Source organism: Phragmites australis, chromosome 16 (assembly GCF_958298935.1).
Source record: "Phragmites australis chromosome 16, lpPhrAust1.1, whole genome shotgun sequence".
In the NCBI taxonomy this organism is placed as follows: Eukaryota; Viridiplantae; Streptophyta; class Magnoliopsida; order Poales; family Poaceae; genus Phragmites; species Phragmites australis.
In genome coordinates this window covers 1,998,574-2,020,229 of record NC_084936.1, presented here as the reverse complement: position 1 = coordinate 2,020,229, position 21,656 = coordinate 1,998,574, and the positions used below count along the sequence as shown (strand labels likewise).

The following is a 21,656-nucleotide window of genomic DNA, read 5'->3' as shown; positions in this document are numbered from 1 at the left end:
CAAGCATCGTAGGCTCAACATCATCCTTGTCTTGGAAATCTAGCAACGGTCCTTGTATGATCATCGTCGGTAGAACACCCTTCTTGAACTAGGACACATGGATAACATGATGTATTTTGCTTAATGGTAGAAGCCTGAGCTTGTATGCCGCCTCCCCTACTCTCTGTTCCACCTGAAATGGTCTATAGTAGTGAAAAGAGAGCTTGTGATTGATCGATTAGTAATAGATGATTGAACATATGGCTGCAATCAAAGGTAGACCCAATCGTCGATGTCAAATGAGCGTTCTGGTCATTTTTTGTCCACCTAATGCTTCATCCGCTGCCGCGCATGCTCCAAATGTTGCTTCGGCAAGGCTGTTTTGAGCTTCCTTTCAGATAGCCACTGTTCTAAATCCAGCACAGCACAACTACCTGAGTCTGTTAGCCCGAAATGTTGAGGTGAGTGGTCATATAATGCTTCAAAGGGAGAACACCCAAGAGATGAATGTTGAGTTGAATTGTACCAATACTCCACCAAGGCCAGCCAAGAGTACCACTTCTAGGGACATGTGTGCACGAAACAACGCAAATAGCCCTCGAGACATTGGTCCACCCACTCGGTTTGTCCATCTGGTTGTGGGTGATAAGCCGAGGTGAGACAAAACTTGGTCCCTGCTAACTTGAACAATTCCCTTCAAAACAAACTGGTGAAGATTCAATCACAATCAAAGATCAAAGATTGAGGCATGTCATGCATCTTGTAGATGTATTATAGATACAGCTGAGCTACCTGAGCTGCGGTGAAAGGGTGGGCGAGTGCTAGGAAGTGCGCATACTTCGTCAACTTGTCAATGATCACCAGTATGAAGTCATAACCCGAGGACTTGCGCAATCCTTCTATGAAGTCAAGGGACACCACTTGACATGCGATGTCTGGGACTAGAAGTGGTTGGAGAAGCCCTGAATAGCACACTCGTTCACATTTTGCCTATAAACAGGTAGAACACTCAGACACAAATTGGTGCACCCTGAGCTTCATTCTTGGCCAGCAGAACAACTTCCTCACTCGAGAATAGATGACCTGGAAACCATAGTGCCCCCCTCCCAACAGCGCTGGAGTGAAGTGCGATTAAAATTGAGTCTTGGACAGGTCGATTTGCACCCACCCACACTATGCCTTTATATCAGAGTACTCCATCCTTGAGATCAAATCCTTTCAAGGATGATGGGAGATCGAAAGTTGAGTTAGCATCTTTTGGGTTGTTGGTTCCTGCTGATAACCCTTGATGATGTCCTCCAACCATGCTGGCACCATTGAAGAAATAGCATTCAGTTCAATTTGCCCCGTTGGACATCATGGCAGTGCATCGACAACCTTATTTTATAGTCCCCTTTTGTAGATCAGGTGAAATTATAGCCTGAGAAGCTTTGTCATAATCTGTTGCTGTCATGGAGTGACAAGTCAGATCATCTAGATGAATGAGTCTCTTTTCATTAGTACAAATAAAAAAAAATCTCCCCCCAACTGGTATTGCCGCCAATACTCCACCGCAATAAGGATCGCTAGGTCCTCCTTCTCATAAGTCGAGTGTCCTTGGTTGCGCGGGCCTAATGCTTTGCTAGGGATGGCAACAAGTCGGGTCGGATGTGGGTAAAGCAGATGTGTGCCTAGCCCGAGATCCGAATCGGGTTACCCGACCCGTGCCCGTGAAGGCTGACTAGCAGAATATTGTACACGTGCCCGTGCTCGACCTGATATCCAAATAGAGTTACCCGACCCGTGCCCGTGAAGGCTGACTAGCAGAATATTATACATGTGCCCATCATGTACCTAAAACTCGTGGGTCGCTGTCGAAGGGTTAACTCCTATCGCAGGGATCCTGAGGGACCCCTTTTTAGAGATTCGGCCGGGGGATGATTCTGAATAAGTTTACTGGAGAAATAAATGGATGTAAATAAGATGGCTGGTGGGGTGGAATGATCTAATGCGGAATGAAGTAAATGCACTCGGGGTTTAGACAGGTTCGGGCCGCACGGAGGCATAACACCCTACTCCTGTGTGGATGCTATAAATGTCCTGAGAATGTCTCTCAGGAATGTGCTAGTTACAAGAATGTCTGTCTATCCTAGAGCCTGGGGCTCCTTGTTCTTCAGCTTCTATGATCATACGAAGGTGTTCTTCGATCTGTGTGTATCTGTTGGCTTTGGGTGCTCTTAGACTTCTTGATCTTCTTTACTTCCTTAACTTCTTCAATCGTGCAGAGCTTGCCGAGCTTTTTTCGCTTGCCAGACCTGTCTTTGTACGTGCTGCCGGCCGCTTTAAATACCCGCCGGCAGTAGCGTGCCCCGAATGGGGGGGCACGAGTTCCAAGGCATCATAAATGGAAAGGGCGTCATTATAGCCTCTGTGCGAAGTGACGGGGGTTGAAAACGCGTCCCGCGCCCGGTCATCAAACGTCATGATGGCACTGGCAACGGGCGCCATGCAGAGGGCCCACCGGGCAGCCACAGAGCTGCCCGTCATGCCCGCCCTGTCTTGTTCGCCTGCCATAGCAGCGCGGCAGACGGAACGCCTCGGGCCTCGCGACGCTATCCCGAGGTGCGCCGGATAGCGCGGGATGGGACCCGTGCATTCAATGTCCCCACGCCCTTCTGCCAGAATATGGCAGGAACTGACACCGAGCGTGGCGGGAGCAGTTGGAGGTGACAGGCCACACGCGCTCTTAGATGCGGCCTCGGGCCTTTCACCGGCTGACACCTCATCGCTGGACCCCTGTGGGGGCCACTGACGGAGGGGCTTCCTGGGTCGTCGGGGAACCGAGTGCTCGGGGGTCACTGTTCACCTCCCCGAGTACTCTCTCCCGAGAACGCCCTTCCTTGGTCCTCGGGGAACCGAGTGCTCGGGGGTCACTATTCACCTCCCCGAGCACTATCTCCCGGGCATGCTTGTACGGATCCTCGGCGAACCGAGTGCTCGGGGGCCGTGGCTCGCAGCCCCGAGCACTCTCTCCCGGAACTTCCTTCAGTGGGTCCTCGGGGTACTCGGGTGCCCGGGGGGCTACTGCTCATAGCCCCGGGCACACCCCTCCCGGTACTTGGTTCTCCTGGTCGTTGGGGGACTTGGGTGCTCGGGGGTCACCGTTTACCTCTCCGAGCACTCTCTTTCCGGCCACTTTAGTCTTCGCAGATCATCGAAGAACCCGGGCACTCGGGGACCACTGACTGTGGCCCCGAGCGCTCTCTCTCGGGACTTAGTCTTTTTTACCTCGCGGAGATGACCTCTGCGGGAGGGCGCCACATGGCGGATTGCTGGCCTGGCCTCGGGATTCTGGGACCCCTGGTTCCTGTTTTGCCGATAGTCGCCTATGGGTATTTGACTGTAGCAATAACTAGCAATGCAGCAGCACTGTAGTAGTAACCCAACAACAAGGCAGCAGCAATCAGCATTCCAGCAACAACTATCTGAAGTCAGAACTATCAAACCATCTCAAAGTCTAAAGTTTGAACTATCTGGCCCCATATGTACCAATATTATTATAGTAGTAAAGCTTGAGCAAGTCTTTTCTAAGTTCAAACACACCTTAATTATTACTGATGAAGTTCAAAGAACATCATTTTCCTATGGTTCTAGTTTAGTTTTGTGGCTAATGATTAGCCTATGAAATTGGTATTGAATGTGGCTAGAAGTAATTGGGCTGGACTGTTGGAGTGTGCTTCACATGTATACAGCTGTGGGTACCCGTGGGCAGAAGCTCAAACCTGCATCCGACCCACGACTTTGTGTGTGCCCAACCCGCCTTGCCTGTGGGCGGAATCTCAAACCCATGTCCACGTTCATTAGGCATGGTACCCGCGTCATCCCTATGCTTTGCTGAGGAAAGCAATCGAATGGCAGTCTTGCATAAGCATGGCTCTGGTCCCTTTATCCAACGCATCTATTTCATGAGGAATTGCTTAGAGAAATCGGGCAAAGCCAAAACTGGAGCTAAGACCAAGGATCCTCTAAGAGCTTCAAATGCTTATTGATGTTCTTAAGTCCACTGAAACATTGTGTTTTTTTTTAGAAATTGCATGAGTGGGCGATTGATCATGCTGAAGTGAAGCACGAACTTGCGGTAGTAGCTCGCTAACCCCAAGAAACCCCTCACCTCCTTCACATTATGTGGCATGGGCCAATTTTTCACCACTTGAATGGTCTTCTCATTAGTCCCCACGCCCACTACACCGATTACATGCCCCAAATATGTGAGACTTTGCTAGGCAAACAAGCATTTGGAGAATTTGATCCTTAGTTGATGAATCTACAGGATTTGCATCACTTGTCAAAGCAACATCACATAGGTCTCCATGGTAGGGATATGCACGAGTATGTCGTCAATGAACACCAATACTCATTTTCTCAATAGTGAGGCCAATATCTTGTTCACAACTCCCTAGAAGGTTACAGGTGCCCCAGTGAGGCCGTATGCCATTAACTTGAACTCGTAGTGACTGTGGTGGGTTTTAAATGCCATTTTGGCTTCATCATTGTAACACCCCGGGGACCAAAACAAGCCCGGAGGGTTACTTAGGCCAACCTACAAAATCTGCCGAAAGCTGAGGAAAAATTTTAGCAGCACCTCCCCTAAAAGTGGAGGTATAACAGGCAACAACAGCAGACAGAACAGATATAGAATATCACACTAGCAAAACAAAGATCCTAGCAACGAGGTACAAGCCTCGACCAAACAACTGAACCACCATCAAACTCATTATAAACATTACAGGGCAAAAGACAATATCTAACAGGGCATCAAGTTTAGCCCAAGAGAGAAGATAAACGTGCAGGCGACGTGCAGCTACCCATCCCGCAAACGATTGACACCTCAAAAGGAACCTGGAAAGAAACACGGGTGAGATTCGAAAATCTCAGCAAGTGAAAGGTACTTTGCAAAAGCTATTAGCCACAGATGAATGTGCTAACAATTCTAAATAGAAACTAGTAATGAAACAGACCGCCAACACTAGGAGAAACAATTATGACTAAGCAAGTCCAACAATAACATTAATCATTTAACATTCGGTTGGTATAAGCCTTCAGAGCCGCATAATATCTATACACAAGCTAATTAAAGGAAATAAGATGTGATGCGAATAACCCATTGAATTTCATAAGAAGACATAACCATGCACATGACATGCTCTCCTCACCCTTACCCCTCCTCGGGTAACGTAAGGGTGTGCACCGTACCCCTCCTCGGGTAACATACGGTACTGTACCGGTACGGTCGCGGCCAGAAGACGACGACAAACTTCTAATGCATGAGATGTATATGTATGCCGTGCTTCAAGTATAACTATCATAACTCCCAGAATATGCTTGAGACTTCGAAATAAAACATTACATAAAATAATAATGAACAACTGCATAATGGCAAAACGTGCTTACTGCACTTCATAAATCAATCATCGAGTAAACTTCTGGAAACATAAACAACATAGTAACCATCTCATAATCAGTTATTCAGATTAGATGAATGCATTATAATTAAGGAATGTAGGCAATCCAATAAGAGGTTAAAGCGTAGCCATTCACTACAATCACTTGCCTTTACCGACGATGAAGCCGGGCACTAGTCGTGACGTGAGGTCGCACCACCTGAACAAACACACCATTAATACACAGATGCCACGACGACGAAAAAGAAGAGGACACACGCTAATACGCCAAAAGCACCTAAGCCAAATTCCGAAAAAGAATAACGTCAACGCCATCGGTACGCCTATATTTCGGAAAACTATACAGAAAACTGTATCACATGAAATGATACACTAATTCCAATTCAGAGTCGAACAAAAAGCTCTCACTAATTAGACTTTGCTCCGATGAACGAAAAGAATACTTCGACTCGGATATCGTATCTTCGAATCAATAACAATTATCGAAACGAAACAGACTATCGATCACATGAAATAATACGACAGAAATTGATTGATTTTATTTAAATCAAACCACAATCGTCCAAAAATTACCGAAAAATCGCCTTCGAAAGATTGACGACGAATCCGACGAAAATCCGAAATTTCCAACTTTTCCTTTTTTTTTCTTCTCTTTTTTTTTCCTTCTCCTCTTTTTTTTTCTTTCTTCCTTGCTTCTCTGCTCTGCGTCGCTGGGTGGCTTGGCCGGCTGGGTGCTTCGGCGACACACCGAGAGAGAGAGAGAGGCACCGGCAGCGGGGCCGGCGGTGGCCGGCGACAGCAGCGGCAGCCGGCGGACGCGCACGCACGGCGACGCAGCTGGCCCGGCGCACGGCGGCTGGAGGAGGCGGTCGGCCGGCGGCGACGGCGAGCGGAGGCGCAGCGGCGGCGACCGGAGCACGGCGGCCGGCGGGCACAGGAGCTCGGCAGCGCGGGAGAGAGAGAGAGAGAGTTCGCGAGAGAGAGAGAGAGAGAGTCGGCACACGACGTGAAGAGTCTGGATGGATCGGGTTGAGGACCGATCCATCCAGTACTTATCCCTCTTTTTTTTATTTTTTTAAAACCACGAACGGTCTAAATTGATTGGGCTCGCTACGGGTCTCACAGTGCCCGGAACGGACATATGAATAGCAAAATGGGTTCGTCTCGACGAGATGAACACAACCACGGTCTCCGATCGTCCATACGAGCCACGGATCACAAAGTCAAAATTTAGTCAACTCTCTCTTCTTCTTCTTTCTCAAAATAAATTGGTATTACAATCATCAAGGTTCATCCTGATTTGGTGTTAGCCGACCCTCATGTCTAGGCTAGTGAACACTCTCGCTCTAGCCAACTCGTCCAAGAGCTCATCAATGATAGGTAATGGGAGCATGTTCTTCACGGTAATTGCATTCAATTTTTTGTAATCAATGCAAAACCTCCGCAAATTATCCTTCTTCTACATGAGTAAAACAGGGGACGTGAAGGGATTATTGCTCTCTTGAATAACCCATTGCTTTAGCATCTTGACCACCTACTTCTAAATCTCATCCTTTTGAGATGAGATATATTGGTAGGGCCTCAAGTTCACTGGTCTTGCTCCCAGGATAAGTGGAATGTTGTGGTCACAAAACCATCTCGGAGGGAGTCCAGTGGGTACCGTAAATAGATCCTCAAATTCCAACAGTAGTGCAGCTATTTTGGGAGGGCAATGTCTAGTCAAGTCATCTTGTTCTACTGCACAAAGGTGTATTGTGTACCACCTTGGCAATAGTATTCTGTCAAACTAGACAGTGTAACTCCACTGCTGTGATCATGCTGCACAGTCCCAGATTGTTCTGATTGCCTCACAATGTCACCCACTTGCCTTGATGTTCAAAGGATAGCCACTTGTCCCTCCAATGCATAGTCATGGGGCTATGGCGCCCAAGCCAATCCATTCTTATTATGACATTGTAATCCCACCCCCCCCCCAGCGACATAACCTTCAAATCAATGTAGATCGAAATCCCTTGTACCTACCAAGCATAATTGGACATTTCCTGGTTGCAGCATAGCAGTCCCCCATTAGTAATACACACTGTCAATGGCTTGATACTATGACAGAGCCCGAAGAGGTGTGCGGCAAACATGGCACTGACAAAGATGTGGCTACTACCAGGATCAATCAACATTAGGACTTACTCCTTCTAAATGAACCCACAAAGGCAGATCGTCTTGGGCTCTTCTGCAATGACGGTCACCACCGATATGGAGAGTAGCTCCTCTGGACCCAATTGGTATTGTGCGTCATTCAAAAACAACTTTGGTTGTTCTTGACTACCCCAGAACTCAAACATTTCTTTGACCACGTGCAGCTGGACAGTCTAGGCATAATGATGATCGTGCGACCACTTCTCGCTGCATTTCATGCACAACCCTTGCGCTCATCGGTGGCTACGCAGTGCTGACAGTCAACCATCTATTGCCATCGTCCTGGTGCCCTCTGAGCTTCATTGATCATTGCCTAGGGTTGCCTACGCAGGTTTGATCTGGCCAGGTAGTGCAGGTAGCGGATGACCAAACCTTGTGTTGGTGCATGGTGTAGCCTGATCAAATCTGTGCCCTTGTCAGGATTGGGAGTGCTCCAAGATGTCTTCCTACAAACATGCGAGAGAGATAGCAACATCTAGTCCCACAAGTTGGTGAAAAATCACATGAGCCTGAATATATTCCTTCAACCCATCTAAAAACTGCGTAACAAAAAATTGGTGATCCCAAGAGTGATGATGAGCCATAAGACCATGCATCAGGCCATTGAATTGCTCAGTATATTGAGAAACACTCCCTATCTATCTGAGGCATGAGAACTATCTTAGCACACTCTAGAACTCACCCTTTCTGAACTTCTCACATAGTAGTTGCGAAAAACGATTCCAATCAGCATGTTGCATAATCGAGTTGGCCTAGAACCATAAGGTTGTGCTACCTACCAGGTGCAGAGTGGCCAAAGTCACTCGGTGTTCTTCCTAAACCCCAAATACCCAAAAAATAGGACTCACATTTGATCTGCCATGCCTTGGGATTGTCACCATCAAAGGGTGGGAAATCTATATGTGGTGGCATATGAGAATGGTAACCAAATCCTGATCGGAAAGACCCATCCCCTCTAGAATCAATAGATCAAACAAGTTCAAGGCAATTAGGCTTACCGTTGTCTGGAGGTAGCACTGGGGATTTTTTCCCCCAATGCCAACCCCTAGTTCCACATATCATCACCATGGCCATCAGACCCTAGTGTGTTGTCCTTCCTGCTTGAGTCGGGTCGCACTCCCATCTACTCATGTTTCCTTGCGAAAGGCATGGTGGAGGTGCGATCGGCAATGCTGGCCGTGTCGGAAGCAGTGGTGGCAGGTCCGCTGGCTTCACTGACAGGACCAGGCTCTTAGCGATCTGCATGACTTGTTGATGAAGCTCTCCAATCTCCGCCTGCACATCATCCACCATGGTGTCAATCTTCGGCTTCCAACCCGCCAAGTTCGCCATTGTCTCTAGGATCGTCTTATTGGATTCTTGCAGTGCCATGAGTGCTTTGCTAATCTCACTCAGCTACTTTTTCGTCTCCATCGCCTTGCGCTATTCTTGAATCTTGTACTAGGCTTGCGAAGATATTCCAGTAGCTCCAGATCATCGGCTTTTATACCAGTTGTTACGGTCCTGATTGGATGAGAAGGGGGTAGGAATTGGGAGGACGGAATCGAAGAAGAAGAAGACATCGGTGGGGGTTTAGGCATAGAAATGTAGCATTCTGTTAAGAGGTTTAGTGTTATGTTCATTCACGCCTCCTCTCACTCACAATACCTATGGACTAATAATATTATTGAAGAATTGTTAGTAGGTTGTTTCATAGTTGATGCATGGAGGAGAGATATGCATCAAGATGAATGAGCTCGAAGTGATGCTCGGAAGGAGAAGCTCAAAGAAAATTAACCATAAACATTAAGGCTAAGTCACTTGTGGGGACTAAGTGACTAAAGGTATAAGGTTGTCAATTAAGTTTTTAATGGACTAACCCATGTGTTCTGTTCTTGAGAGTGAGTTGGGATTAGATTTCTTAAGAAGACATGAGTTAAATTGAGATATTCTATATACCAAGAGTGAAGAACAAGATTGGACTTCATATATGATACAGTGAATTTATTGAAGATGTCGGATATAAAATGGTTTTCTATGGTAAGAAGGTGAAGGGCAAGCAAGACTCGGCTGCGATAGACCATCCGTTGGTTAAGGGCAACCAAATGGCTTGGCGCCGAAGCACCAAGACGGTGGTAAAGAGCGAGTGAAGTGTTTGCGTCAATACCATGCGAGGCTATGGGAAGCTATCGGTGATTCGCATCATTCACATAAAAAATCAAGAAGAGGTGGAGTAAATACGATATAGAAGTTGACAACTGTCAAGGTTTGAAAGAAAGAAGCGATACTTGAAGGTATTCAAATGCTCAAATTGGTTCAAACGAGTTTTACTTTTGAATTTGAGTATGCCGCACTATTAAGAGGGATGCAATATGAGCTAATTGTCATGTTGCAGCGCTCAAGAGTTTCTAATCAACCAAAAGTGAGAGTTCGCTTTAGGAATCTGGTGTGAAAAGTATAGAAGTACTCCAATTGGGTTTCAGAGTGCTTCTAGTTTGATCAAATGTGTTTAGGGTAATGAATTCATTTGAGATGTGTACCCCTCTGAATAAGCTTTCCGTAGAGTCTAAAATCGTCAAAATTGGACTTCGGGATCAAAACTCGGACATTCTGGGCTGACCCGGATACTCCGGGTTAGCTGGAGTCTCTGGGTTTAGCTCTGATCCAGGTGATCTGTTAGGGCCTAAGTTTTTTATCCAGATATTCTGGGTTGACCTATATACTTCGGGTGGCTAGAGTTTCTGGACTTTGCTCCGAGCAGGGGTGCTTGGTTAAGCTCTAAATATTTTACCCAGAGTATTCGGATTGAACCCGGAGTATCTGAGTTAGGCCAGAAAAGCCTTTAATGGCTAGTTTTTAGGGAAGGTTATAAATACCTCTTCACTCCACCCTTGTTTGCTGCTACTTAAGCACGAAAGAAAAACATTATAAAGCCAAAAGAACTTCTCACCACTCCATTTTAGAGTGAGATTTGAGAAGAAAAATGAGTTGAGTTGAGAGATTGGAAGATTGAGTGCAACTGAGCTAAATTCGATCTCTCGAGTTCATCAGCAAGAAGTTCATCGTCGCGTTTGTTACTCTAGAAGTTTTGAGCTCTTAGGCGGCTAGGTATCGCCGACGAGCACCCAAGATTGTGGTGTGCCGTAGGAAGTTTATGAAGGCTTCAATTTAGCCTCCGGAAATGAAGAAATCAAGAGTGAAAACCCAAGCTCAAGTGTGACCGAGCTTGAAGAGGAAAAGGGTTGAGAGAGACCTGGCTCAAGTGTGACCGAACCCCTCAACGGAGATATAGGAACCTCTAGAGGAGGTGTTCGAACTTTGGAAAACAAATCTTATGTCTCCTCTCTTGTTTTCTTGTTCTTGTGTTCTTGCTCAATATTTATGTATATTGCTCGATCTACTTGCTTATGTGAAATTGATTGTAAGTTTTCCATGGATCTATATCTATCTACTTGCTTGTGTGAAATTGTTTGAGCTAGAACTCCTTATATCTCCTTTAATTTCACTTTCGAGTTCATTCTTTGTTGAACTCGAAAGTTCTAGATTTAACCCAGAAGGTCCGGGTTCTGTATAAGTAAATCTGAACTCGGAGTATACAAGTCAACCCGGAGCCTTCGGTGAATAATGTTTTCGGGATTTTTCAACTTGTGTTTCCTTACATATCTTTTACTAGTTTTGAATAATCTTTGTCACCTTAGGATTGTAATTTTTATATTTATTTAGGGTGATTGTGCACTAGTTGAGCTAGCATATTTAGGATTTTCACTTGTGAAAAATCCGTTAGTTTATTTTTCAATGCAAGTTTAGACCAACGGAAAAAAGTAGGATGAATTTTTATAAAAACTCCTATTCACCCCCCCCCCCTCTAGGAGACATCATTGTCCTTTCAAAAGGACGTAGCCCGTTCGGGTCGACTACTTGGCCCTTTTTGACGTCAGGTAACGAGAGTTGGGCCTGTGCTCACAAGCTCCTCTCGATTGCCCTCACAGCCCATTCCTCTCCTCAGCTTGACCATCGTTCTCCTTCCCGCTGGCCTTATGGGTAGCAATGGCGCCCATGACACAATGGTAGGGGAAAGGGATCGGGCGAATCGGTGGCAAGGTACACAAGAGGCTAGGTGAGAAGTCATGTTAAGATATGTCATAGCTTAGCATTTGTGATAAGTAATTGATATTGTGTAGTTTAGAGTTTGAGTTGAAATGCAGGATTTTGAGACTGCATGAGCATGTCTATTTGTTGTGATGCATGTTTTTGTATGAAATGGCATGTAGGTACATGTAGGTGCATGTAACGTATGGAGATGGTTATGTGACTAACTAGAGTTGATGAAAGAAAATGGATGTTATATCGTGAAATTAGTGAAATGTGTTTTCTTGTCCATGATGTGTAGCAGTGTAGGTCAATGGAGTCAATATGATGGACAATGGTGAGGAGTATCAGGACAAAGCGGGGATTCTTAGGGCCGTATAATCGGGATATCAGGTGAAGTCATAGGTGATCCACATATTACATAGGGTTAGTAGCTTTATTGTGAGTACGTGATCTTGGCTGGTTAATAGAAAAGATACATGTTGGGTGATAATTAGGAAATGTCATCCGAAAAATTATAGCTGTCTTTCTCGGTCCTTCACTAGGGTTCAGGAAGGAGGGGGCCAAGAGTAACCTGATCCGATTCCCTGCTCAGACGCCTTATGAAATACCAAACTCTAAATCTTGCTAGTTCAGTTCGTGTGTTCTACGATGAAAGCGCTTCACTAGTGTGTGTAGAAAAAACACACTAACTCAGTTTGCATGTACATGCATATATATTGTTGCGATTCATGGGTTTCTTTTTCTTTGTTGAACATATCGAACTACCAAATACCAATATATATTGATCTGATGTCGAATGGCATCGGAGCATCCGATCAAAGGCTTGGATCAGACGTCCGTGCACTAGTACGTTCTTCTTTATATCATGACGATTCTTTTTTTATTACGATATATTAGATAAAACTAACATGCAAAGCAAGCCCTTACTTAGTAGAGGGATTTAGAAGCCCTCTCTATTTCTCCATTTTTCAGGATGTCACTGTATTAAAATATCTCATCAGTGTTGGTTCAAAACCCGTCACTGATGATGGGTTTTGAACCGACACTGATTACTCGGCTATCAGTGTTGGGTATGGAACCGGTACTAAAAATCACTATCAGTGTCGGTTGGTGGTTCTATTTTTTTCTACCAATCAGCACTGATAGTCGGTCCCGATTTAACAGTTTTTAGGTCAAAAAAAGTTTTTAAAAAAATCACGACCAGAAGCACCCGACCAGAGACTGTCTACCTGACCACGCTCAATATTCGCAAAGTCACGTGATATTCGTTCGCATACGACAACAAAGATTTGAACTCAATACCTTACAGCCTGTGCGTACGTATAACCCCTCTAACCATCTCAGCTATCGTCCGATCTTGAGTATAGTAGCAAAATAAATCATTTTGACATCTTCTAACCGGACATTTAAATAGTTATTTAGATATCTAAATGATCTCAAATAAAAAAATTGATTAACTGCAAAGTTGTAGATGTCGTTGAGAGCTACAATTTTCATATAAAATTTTTCCTCATCCGACTTTGTGTGAAAAAGGTTATGAATTTTTTAATGTGAGCTATCATCGATAACTGCTTCAACTTTATTATAATTATTTGGACATTTAAATAACCTTAAATTAAAAAAAAATTCAACTACAAAGTTGTATATCTCATCGAGAGCTATAATTTTCATATAAAGTTTTTCCCCATCCGACTTCGTGCGGACGGCTAATGTGTTCCACTTCTTGAACAGGGTCTATGATCAATTCCAACAATACACTTCTCGGACCGAGAAAATGAAAAAATTATTAATTTTTTAAGATGAGTTATGATAGTAACAATTATCAGTACAGACCTCGATCGCCAGGACGAACGCCACGGCGGCCAGCGCCACCACGATGGCCGCAGCTGCACCGCCCTTCATCCCTAGCTTCCTATCAACGCTGTTGCTCTTCATCTTGTTGGTGTTGTGAATATATTGCGATCATGGAGTTGCTGCGTTTTTATAGGGGCCGGTCTGTGTCGGCGAAGCGCGCGGTTCAGCTTGTTGATGGTGCAGATGCTAAAGCTCATAAATGTCAGGTGCAAGTGATGCATTGGTATGCCAAAAACTGGATCAGATGGCAACAACAATGGCAGATGGATAGGTTGCCGATGCCGTGCATGAAGGCCACGGCAGCCTAGCTTCTCGACAGTTTGGCGTGCATGCGTCGTCGTCGGCAACTACAGATGGATCACCAACATGCTAGGCTCGTCACAAGTTTAATGACCTACCTATATATGGTGCTGTTTACTCAAATGACGAGATTGATCAAAGATGTGACTGATCTTGACATCGATCTCAAACGCAAATTGGCGAATTTCATTCATCGTTTATGTGTTATGGAGTATATATGATCAGTTTCTCTCTTACTGATCAATCGACAAGCTCTCTTATACTATTAGCCATGGCTACCAAAGCTTAATCGATCGCCATGGCGAGCAGCACCGCACGAGCCGTACATCTGCGGCGGCAGGCGTGGTGTGGCGACGGCGAAGAGCGGCTTGGCCTTGGGCATGGTCATCCCGTACACCTCCTCGGTGTCGATGTCCTCAGGGCGGAGCCCGTCCGGCAGGGACCAGTCGAAGCAGTGGAAGTGCCTGGCGAGCGCCATGAGCACCAGGACCACGCCCAGCGGCGCGCCGGGAATCCCGGCGCTGAACGGCAGGATCTTGAAGTCCGGCAGGTGGCTGATCTCCACACGGCCTCCCACACCCTCCTCCGGCAGGTGCCTCTCCGGCCGGAACTCGGCGACATCGTCCCAGATGCGCGGTTCCGGCCCAGCGCGTGCGTGTTGATGAACACGCGCGTCCACGCCGGGATGTGGTAGCCCATGATCGTCGTCGGCTTATCGTCATCGGCTTCAGGGACTCGTGCGGGATCAGGAACGGGCCGGCCAGGTGCATCCGGAACGACTCGCGGACGACGCACCGGAGGGTAGAGCAGGTGGGCGAGGTCAGACTCGGCGACCATCCGGCCGCGGCCGACAACGGCGTCAAGCTCCTCCTGGATCCGGCGGAGGACATGCGGGTTCTTGATCACCTCGGCCATCACCCACTCGTTGGTCACCGATGAAGTGTCGGTAGCAGCAGCGATCATGTCCTGCGATCGAGTGACATGGATTTTTATATTTTATTCATTTACAGTGGAATTATATGAGTTCTGCCCGATCAATTTGATATGTACTATGTTTCCAATACTGAAATATAAGTTGTATCTCATAATCAGAAATAAAATGCACGTGATCTTTGCGACTTCTTGTCTCTCTATCCACACCCAATCTACCCACAGAATTTTCTCTTCCCCATTTTTCTATTTTTTAGGACAGGGCAAGAACTGTGATGTCCATTGCAATTTCAAGGAACACTAACAAACCCTAAAATAAGGTGGTTCGCAATGGAAATAACAGAAGATTTTTATTCAGTACAGGAGACAGCTTAGAATACTAGTAATCAAATTCGAACTCTGCTGCGAAAAATAAACAGTCTTCCCTGTTGAGGAAAAAAACACTAACCATCAAAGGAGGGGTGAATTGTTTCAGTAATTACCCTCAGTGTTGCCCGACGAATATTTTGTGGCTAGTTTGTTGTAAATATAATGGTACAACAAGTAACACTATCTCTCGTAACTGGTTTAAAGAAAATGAATTTGAAGGTCTGTAATAGTAAGCGTACCTGCATCAACGCCTTGATCTCCACATCATCCATGTGCTCCTTCCCATTCTCACCAGGCAAAGATAGCAGCACATCGACGAAGTCCATCTCTTCTTTGCTATCATCGTCGTTGAGGGAGGCACAGGCACTCTTCTTGGCCTCCCTAGCCCTCCTGTGTTCATCAAGTATCTTCTGGTGGAAGTCGTCCACCTTCTTCTCAACCTCCCTCATCTTCTTCTCGCACCCATATGGATCAAGCCACCTCCAAGCTGGCAAGTAGGCCCCAAGCTATATCAGGCCCAGCAACAAGAAAAGCTCATGGGTGATGTGCATGAACTCCATTGCTTCACCAGGGCCTGCCGACTGCAGCCCAAAGTACTGCTTCCCCAGCAACATCCTAGTCACGTTGTTCATAGAAAAGGCACCAAGAACCTCTCTGAGATTCACGGGCTTCCCTGACTGAACTTTAGCCCATATAAACTGGCAGAAGTGCTCAGCCTCCTGAGCTCGGTGAGCAGCGAAAGACTCAAGCCGCTTGGTCGTCAGCAAGTGCCCCATGCAAACTCTCCTCATCCTTTTCCAGTTTGGCCCCAGCGGAGCAAGAGCCACATCACCACACCCATAGGCAAGATGAACAGCAGCCAGTGTCCGAGGTCATGAAGCAAAGACCTCATCTTGTCGGATGAGTATTTCACGGATGACTTCAGGATCATCAGTGGTGATGGCATTGACGGTTCCTAGGCGAAGATAGACAAGGGGGCCATATTTGGTGCAAAATTGAGCGAAGTCCTTGTGGGGAAGAGGGCTCAACTGGAGAAGGTTCCCAAAGATTGGCCATGTTGGAGGCCCAGGTGGAAGCCTTAGCCTCATGCTATTCAGCCTTTTCCAATACACTGCAACAAAGATCCATGAGCATAAGATGATGGAAAGAAGAAATGGATCCGTAGTTCACAAACAGATGGCAATCAAAGTTGAATTGCAAATGCCGGCCTACTTATGGGATCTCATCATGCTTTCGTGATGAGATATAAAGTAAATTGAGTGACTGAAGTTGAACCAGATTGGTTACAGTATTGGACTAGTCATGATTCTTGTGTTGTTCTATATGGTTAAACATCTCGACTAACATCATATAAAAAATGACATGATCTTGACATGACTGGTGCAATACAGACCACTGAAAAATGACAAGGAAAAAGTAGAAGAGAACTGGATTAAAAGAAAGGCTACCAATCTTGATCACAGATGATGTATTCAAAGAGGGAAAGCTGGTGATGTGTTCCCAAAATAAGGCATTTTCCCCATCATTCAGCAATTTGCTCAGCCAAAAGGTCATTTTTGCCATTATGTGTTAAAAGAGGGCAAGCTGATGCAGTCAATCAACATGCCTAACGCCCTAACCTACTCCATCTACCGATTTGATTACAAAGGGACACAGACAATCCCTATTTTCTTGAAGAGAGCATCCATAAAACTCTCCTAAGAGGTTGGGAATTCTATAACTAAAAGAAAAAGATTAATAAATTAACCACCAGTTCACCTTGGGTATATGGTTGTCTCGTTTGAATGATCGAATCAGCCTAAAGCTTACCTCACTCGATAACCTGTTTCTGCGTCAATTTGAGATTATATCCTGCATAAGTATTCTTGAATTAAGCTGACACCATCCAACAATTTCAAGTTCTCCAACATATCGTCTTAGCAGATGAATTATCTGCATAGCTATCATCAAATTTTCCAGAGTCTGAAAATGGGGGAATACAGATGAAATCAACATCATGATATAAAAAACATAAAAGGACCTTACTACGGGCACCACATTCTACTATGAAAAAAAGATTCAGATCCGCCCAAACTACCTTCACAGGGATCAAGACAGATCGCAGAAAATACTATTATTTTCATGAATCGGATACAATTGATGGCTTGCAGTATTGCATATTTCTATCTTGAAAACGTAAGGTAATATAAGACTCACCAAAAAGTTGATCCAGACCACCAGCGTCCATAATCTTCATATTCATCAATCGTCTTATCAGATATCCACACATAGGTATTTATGCATTAAAGAAACTGCACATGACCATGTGAGCTCTTTTATATGCCATCTCAGTTCTTAACATTGTACATAAACATGTAAAACATATCAAAAAATCAACACTGAATCTTGGCACTAGAATTGTTTTCTTGTTAATTCAAGATTCATGTATCACAATACCAGTTAGGCAGTTACCTAGAACTAGAAGTGCTTCTCTGTAGTTCTATCCTGTATAATAAGGCTATAAGCGGGACTTTTACTAGGCATGTTGGATAATTGTGAAACTTTTAGCATTTCTTCATCATCTTTCATCCCTGCTGAGGAAAACATGCTTGACAGAACCATGTAAGCTATTGCATTGTAAGGGTCCATCTCAAGAAGTTTCTGTGCTGCTATTTTTGCAAAAGCAAGATTAGAATGGAGGCTACTGGAGCTAAGCAAAGCTGCCCATGCATCAGGATAATCTTTTTGGGGCATTGAGTTAATCATTTCCAGTGCTTCAGCAAGGAAGCCTACACGACCTAAAAGGTCAACCATGCATGTGTAGTGGTCGGGGTTTGGTTCGATGCCATAGACTGCTCTCATTGATTCAAAGTAGTCGTAACCTTGTTGAATTAAACCAGCACGTGCACACGCAGTCAGGATTCCCAAAAATGTCACATGGTTAGGCTTTTGGCCATCATTTTGCATTCTGCTAAAAAGTTTGAGCGCATCCTCAGCCAAGCCATGTTGCGCAAATGCTGTAATCATAGAGTTAGTGGCAATAAGGTTTGGATTGCTAATGCTTGAGAAAATACGATGAGCCTCAGTCAACCTTCCACATTTTGCATACATTGTCACCAAAGAAGTGTGAACAGCTGAGTCAAATAACCATCCCATACTGACTGCATAGGCATGAGCTTGCATACCCTGATTCAACATTCCCAGGCTAGCCAAAGCACTCAAGAAACAACTAAAAGCTATTGTACTAGATTTGCACCCTTCACGCGTCATGCGACAAAACCACCGCACTGCACTTACATAGTCTCCATTCGCAATAAAACTAGAAATAACAGCAGTCCAAGCGATCTCGTCTTTTCCAGGCATTTGCTCAAAAAGTTCAACAGCCTCTCTCATCCAACCCCTATTAGAGAATCCAACAACCATCGATGTACAAGAAACAGCATCCCTCTCGGGCATCAACTTGAACAGCACATGTGCCTCTTCAATCATGTTATTCTGAACATACCCAGTGATCAATGAGTTCCATGATACTATGTCCTTCTGCTTCATGCAAGCAAACTCCCTTCTAGCATCAACCATCCAACCAAACCGGGAGTACATTATGATTATCGAGTCACCCAAGAAAATATCCACTTCAAACCCCATTGCTATGATCAAGCTGTGAATCTGGATTCCTTCTATAACAAGACAGGCTTCAGCACAAGCATCTAGCACAACTGAGAGTGTCGTCGTATTAACCTGAACACCTTCGTGTCTCATGTCCAGGAACAGCAAGAGACCATCTCTGCACATCCCACGTTTCACATATCCTCGAATCATCGAGGTCCAAGACACCACATTCCGCTCCGGCATTGCCTCGAACAGCCTCCTCGCATCCGACACAGTACCGTACTTACAGAGCCCATCGACCATTGCGCTCCAGGAAATGACATCCCTCACCGCCATTCCCTCGAACATCCTCAGCGCGATGCCAAGCTCCCCGGCCCTCAAGTACCCAGCCATCATAGCGTTCGACCCCACCGGGTCCCGCCACCGCGGCGGCATCTCCCCATACACCGCCTGGGCCTCGTGCAGCATCCCGGCCTTGGCGAGCCCCGATATCATGGCGCCGTAGGACACGGCGTTCTTGGCCGGCATCTTCGCGAAGAACGCGTGCGCGGCCGCAGGCCTCGCCGCGCGGAGGTAGACGGAGAGCAGCGCGTTCCAGGAGGCGGCGTTGCGGCGGGGCATGTCGTCGAAGACGAGGCGCGCGGAGGCCAGGTCGCCGCCGTCGGCGTAGGCGGTGAGGAGCGCGGTCCAGGAGATGACGTCGCGGCGGGGCATTCGGTCGAACAGGCGCTGAGCGTCCCGGATGCGGCCGCGGCGGCCGTAGGCCGTGAGCAGCGCGTTGAGGTGGGCCGTGTTGGGGTGCCGCGGCGGGAGCTGCTCCAGGGGTGGGAGGCGGAGCGAGACGCCGGCGAGGGCGGCCGTGGCCGGAGCTTTTGGTAGCCGCAGCGCGGCCATTGCCGCCCACCGCCGGTGTCAGTGGGGGCTCCAGCACTGACGCTGATGAATGGAAAATTATATGGTACGAAAATATACGAATGCCTCCTTTTATTTCCATGCACTGATTTCCCGGTTAGTCTCATTTGCAACGCACGAAGAATTTTTTTCCAAATCATGTAAGACTTAAAATGTTTCATGTGACATTCCTGTGAAATTTCATTGAATTTCGGTTTATTTTTTGACGTATTCTTCTTTGAAGTTCTTGTGTTTCAAACGTGTCATAACATCGCAGCTGAATTAGGGTACCCGAGTTTCATCTGAATGCCCTGAATTAAACTGTAATTCTTTCACTGATAAAGCCAGCAATTTCTTTAGTAAAATGTCACATTTTTTAAAAGGGATGTTGGGATATGTGTTGAATATATGTATAGGATTCATTCATTATAATTTTATAGATAAATTTGAGTTGTAATTATATTGTGTAAAAAGATGATCGGAGCTCTACCGATTTTGATCCTGTTTGATAGAGCTCTAGCTTAAAAACCTATACATGATTTAAAATTTATATAATGAAATAAAGTAATTTAAATATTTGTCTTCAATCTAAAATAAGGATAAGACGTCTAAACTAAAGATCTTCAATCTGGTCATAGCTTCAGCTTCAAGAATTTCTGAAGCTTGAGATGACTAGCTTCGAAGAATTCTTAAAGTTGAAACTCTGTCAAACATGTCATTTATAATAGGAGAACAAAAGCAAAAGACTTAGAGATTACATTACATTCTGGTAGGGGTGGACTGTCATGTCGTCCTTATCTTACCAGAAATTAGAAACAACAGCAGTAACAAAATATCGGCATGTGCCCCAAAGTGACTAGATAAGAGACCACAACCATGTTACTCGTATTGCAATTCTCCAAATGTTGTCCTTTCTGACAGCTTCTCTCGAATCTTCTTCCCCAGCTATAGTACAGAAAGGCTAGGCGACCAACAGGCGATCGTCGATTTTCGACATCGATCTCGCCGATTTCCCCTCCGCTAGTAGCCTTTCGCCACCAAAGAAGGTGGGGAATAGGTGGATCGACATCTGGATTAGCTAATAGGGTAGATTAGTTGTTGTTTAGGCTATAGATTAGGTTAGTTTGGTGTTGTTTTTGTCTGTGGTGGTGCCTCACCGTCTCTAGGTTGTTCGGTTCTGATGTCCTCTCCGACGGTGATCTCGTTAGGTTTGTGTTTGTTTCTAGTAGGTTCGAGTAGCTTGGGTTGGGTTTCCCATGCTGATTTCATCGATGGTGGGTGTTTCGTTTTCTCCGAGTGGGCTATGCGGAGGATTCAGTGATGGCGGCGTTGCCGGTATCGATGGTTATGCGGTGTTGCTCGGGAGAGGTTAGTTTTGCTCCACCTGGCTGTGCTTGGGTGGGAGCTCTTTTGGGTTGCTTCGTTGTTCGACATTTCAGGGTCGCCTGCGATGCTTGAGGCGTCAGACCCTACGCCCCTCGACGATGTTACAGCCGTTAGCCATTTTGAAGTGTCTGTGCATTCAGTGGTTCAAAAGCATATCCTTCTATGTGCTACTTACGGCAACAAAAATATTCAAAGCTTCTCTGAAAGCGCCTTCGTCGGGAAGGGTGTCGACTTTAGGTTGCATACTTAGTGTGACTTTCTACCACTACGGTGGTGGTTTGCTGAGTGGCTGCTCTGATTACCGGTGACAAAAAGGACCAGGACAACCCTACAAGAATCACGATGTTGTTTTTCTCTTTATCAGGGGTGTCGGTGTATGAACTACAATGTAATCTTTTACATATCTATATGAAAAACATCCCTGCTTCTAAAAAAATGATGTCCTTTCATCTATGTGCTCCTTGAAATGTCACTTTAAATTGTTTGTTTTCACGTTGTGAATGTTGACCTAACTCCAAAATGTGACCATTATGTTAATTTTGCCATGATACACATCAACGCATAATTTGGCTCCAGGTTTCATGATGCAAGAACTCCAGTGAATCCGAACTTACTGTGTAGGGGTACCAAAATCAAGACAGAAAAAGATTGAAA

The 21,656-nt window shown here is 45.6% G+C and overlaps 2 protein-coding genes across 5 annotated transcripts; both read right to left on the bottom strand.

Moving 5' to 3' along the window:
• Positions 1 to 14,003: 14,003 nt before the first annotated feature.
• Positions 14,004 to 19,660, bottom strand: LOC133896081 (pentatricopeptide repeat-containing protein At1g53600, mitochondrial-like). 4 transcript variants are annotated; one of them, XM_062336590.1, is made up of 5 exons: positions 17,589 to 19,660; positions 17,334 to 17,470; positions 16,947 to 17,099; positions 15,377 to 16,248; positions 14,004 to 14,804 (listed from the first exon to the last, which is right to left on the bottom strand). In XM_062336590.1, exon 1 carries the CDS (start codon positions 19,617 to 19,619, stop codon positions 17,595 to 17,597), a length of 2,025 nt encoding a protein of 674 aa, XP_062192574.1. In that variant the 5' UTR covers positions 19,620 to 19,660; the 3' UTR covers positions 14,004 to 14,804; positions 15,377 to 16,248; positions 16,947 to 17,099; positions 17,334 to 17,470; positions 17,589 to 17,594. The 4 variants fall into 4 exon arrangements, with proteins under 4 accessions (XP_062192574.1, XP_062192573.1, XP_062192577.1 ...); XM_062336589.1 differs by having other exon boundaries at positions 17,334 to 19,660; XM_062336593.1 differs by lacking the exon at positions 15,377 to 16,248 and having other exon boundaries at positions 17,334 to 19,660.
• On the bottom strand, positions 14,104 to 15,913 carry LOC133895985 (cytochrome P450 703A2-like). The gene is made up of 4 exons (XM_062336509.1): positions 15,706 to 15,913; positions 15,377 to 15,624; positions 14,627 to 14,804; positions 14,104 to 14,549 (listed from the first exon to the last, which is right to left on the bottom strand). The coding sequence occupies exons 1-4, from the start codon at positions 15,911 to 15,913 to the stop codon at positions 14,104 to 14,106; spliced, it is 1,080 nt and encodes a 359-aa protein (XP_062192493.1).
• Positions 19,661 to 21,656: the final 1,996 nt, after the last annotated feature.

What these genes read in the sequence shown, in the direction of transcription:
- LOC133895985 (XM_062336509.1), bottom strand. Translation starts at nt 15,913, where the DNA reads ATGGGGCACTTGCTGACGACCAAGCGGCTTGAGTCTTTCGCTGCTCAC. An exon ending in AGATCAAGGCGTTGATGCAG is followed by an intron (nt 14,805 to 15,376) that starts GTACGCTTACTA and finishes ACTCGATCGCAG; the next exon opens with GACATGATCGCTGCTGCTAC. An exon ending in GCTCTACCCTCCGGTGCGTC is followed by an intron (nt 14,550 to 14,626) that starts GTCCGCGAGTCG and finishes GATGACGATAAG; the next exon opens with CCGACGACGATCATGGGCTA.
- LOC133896081 (XM_062336589.1), bottom strand. Translation starts at nt 19,619, where the DNA reads ATGGCCGCGCTGCGGCTACCAAAAGCTCCGGCCACGGCCGCCCTCGCC.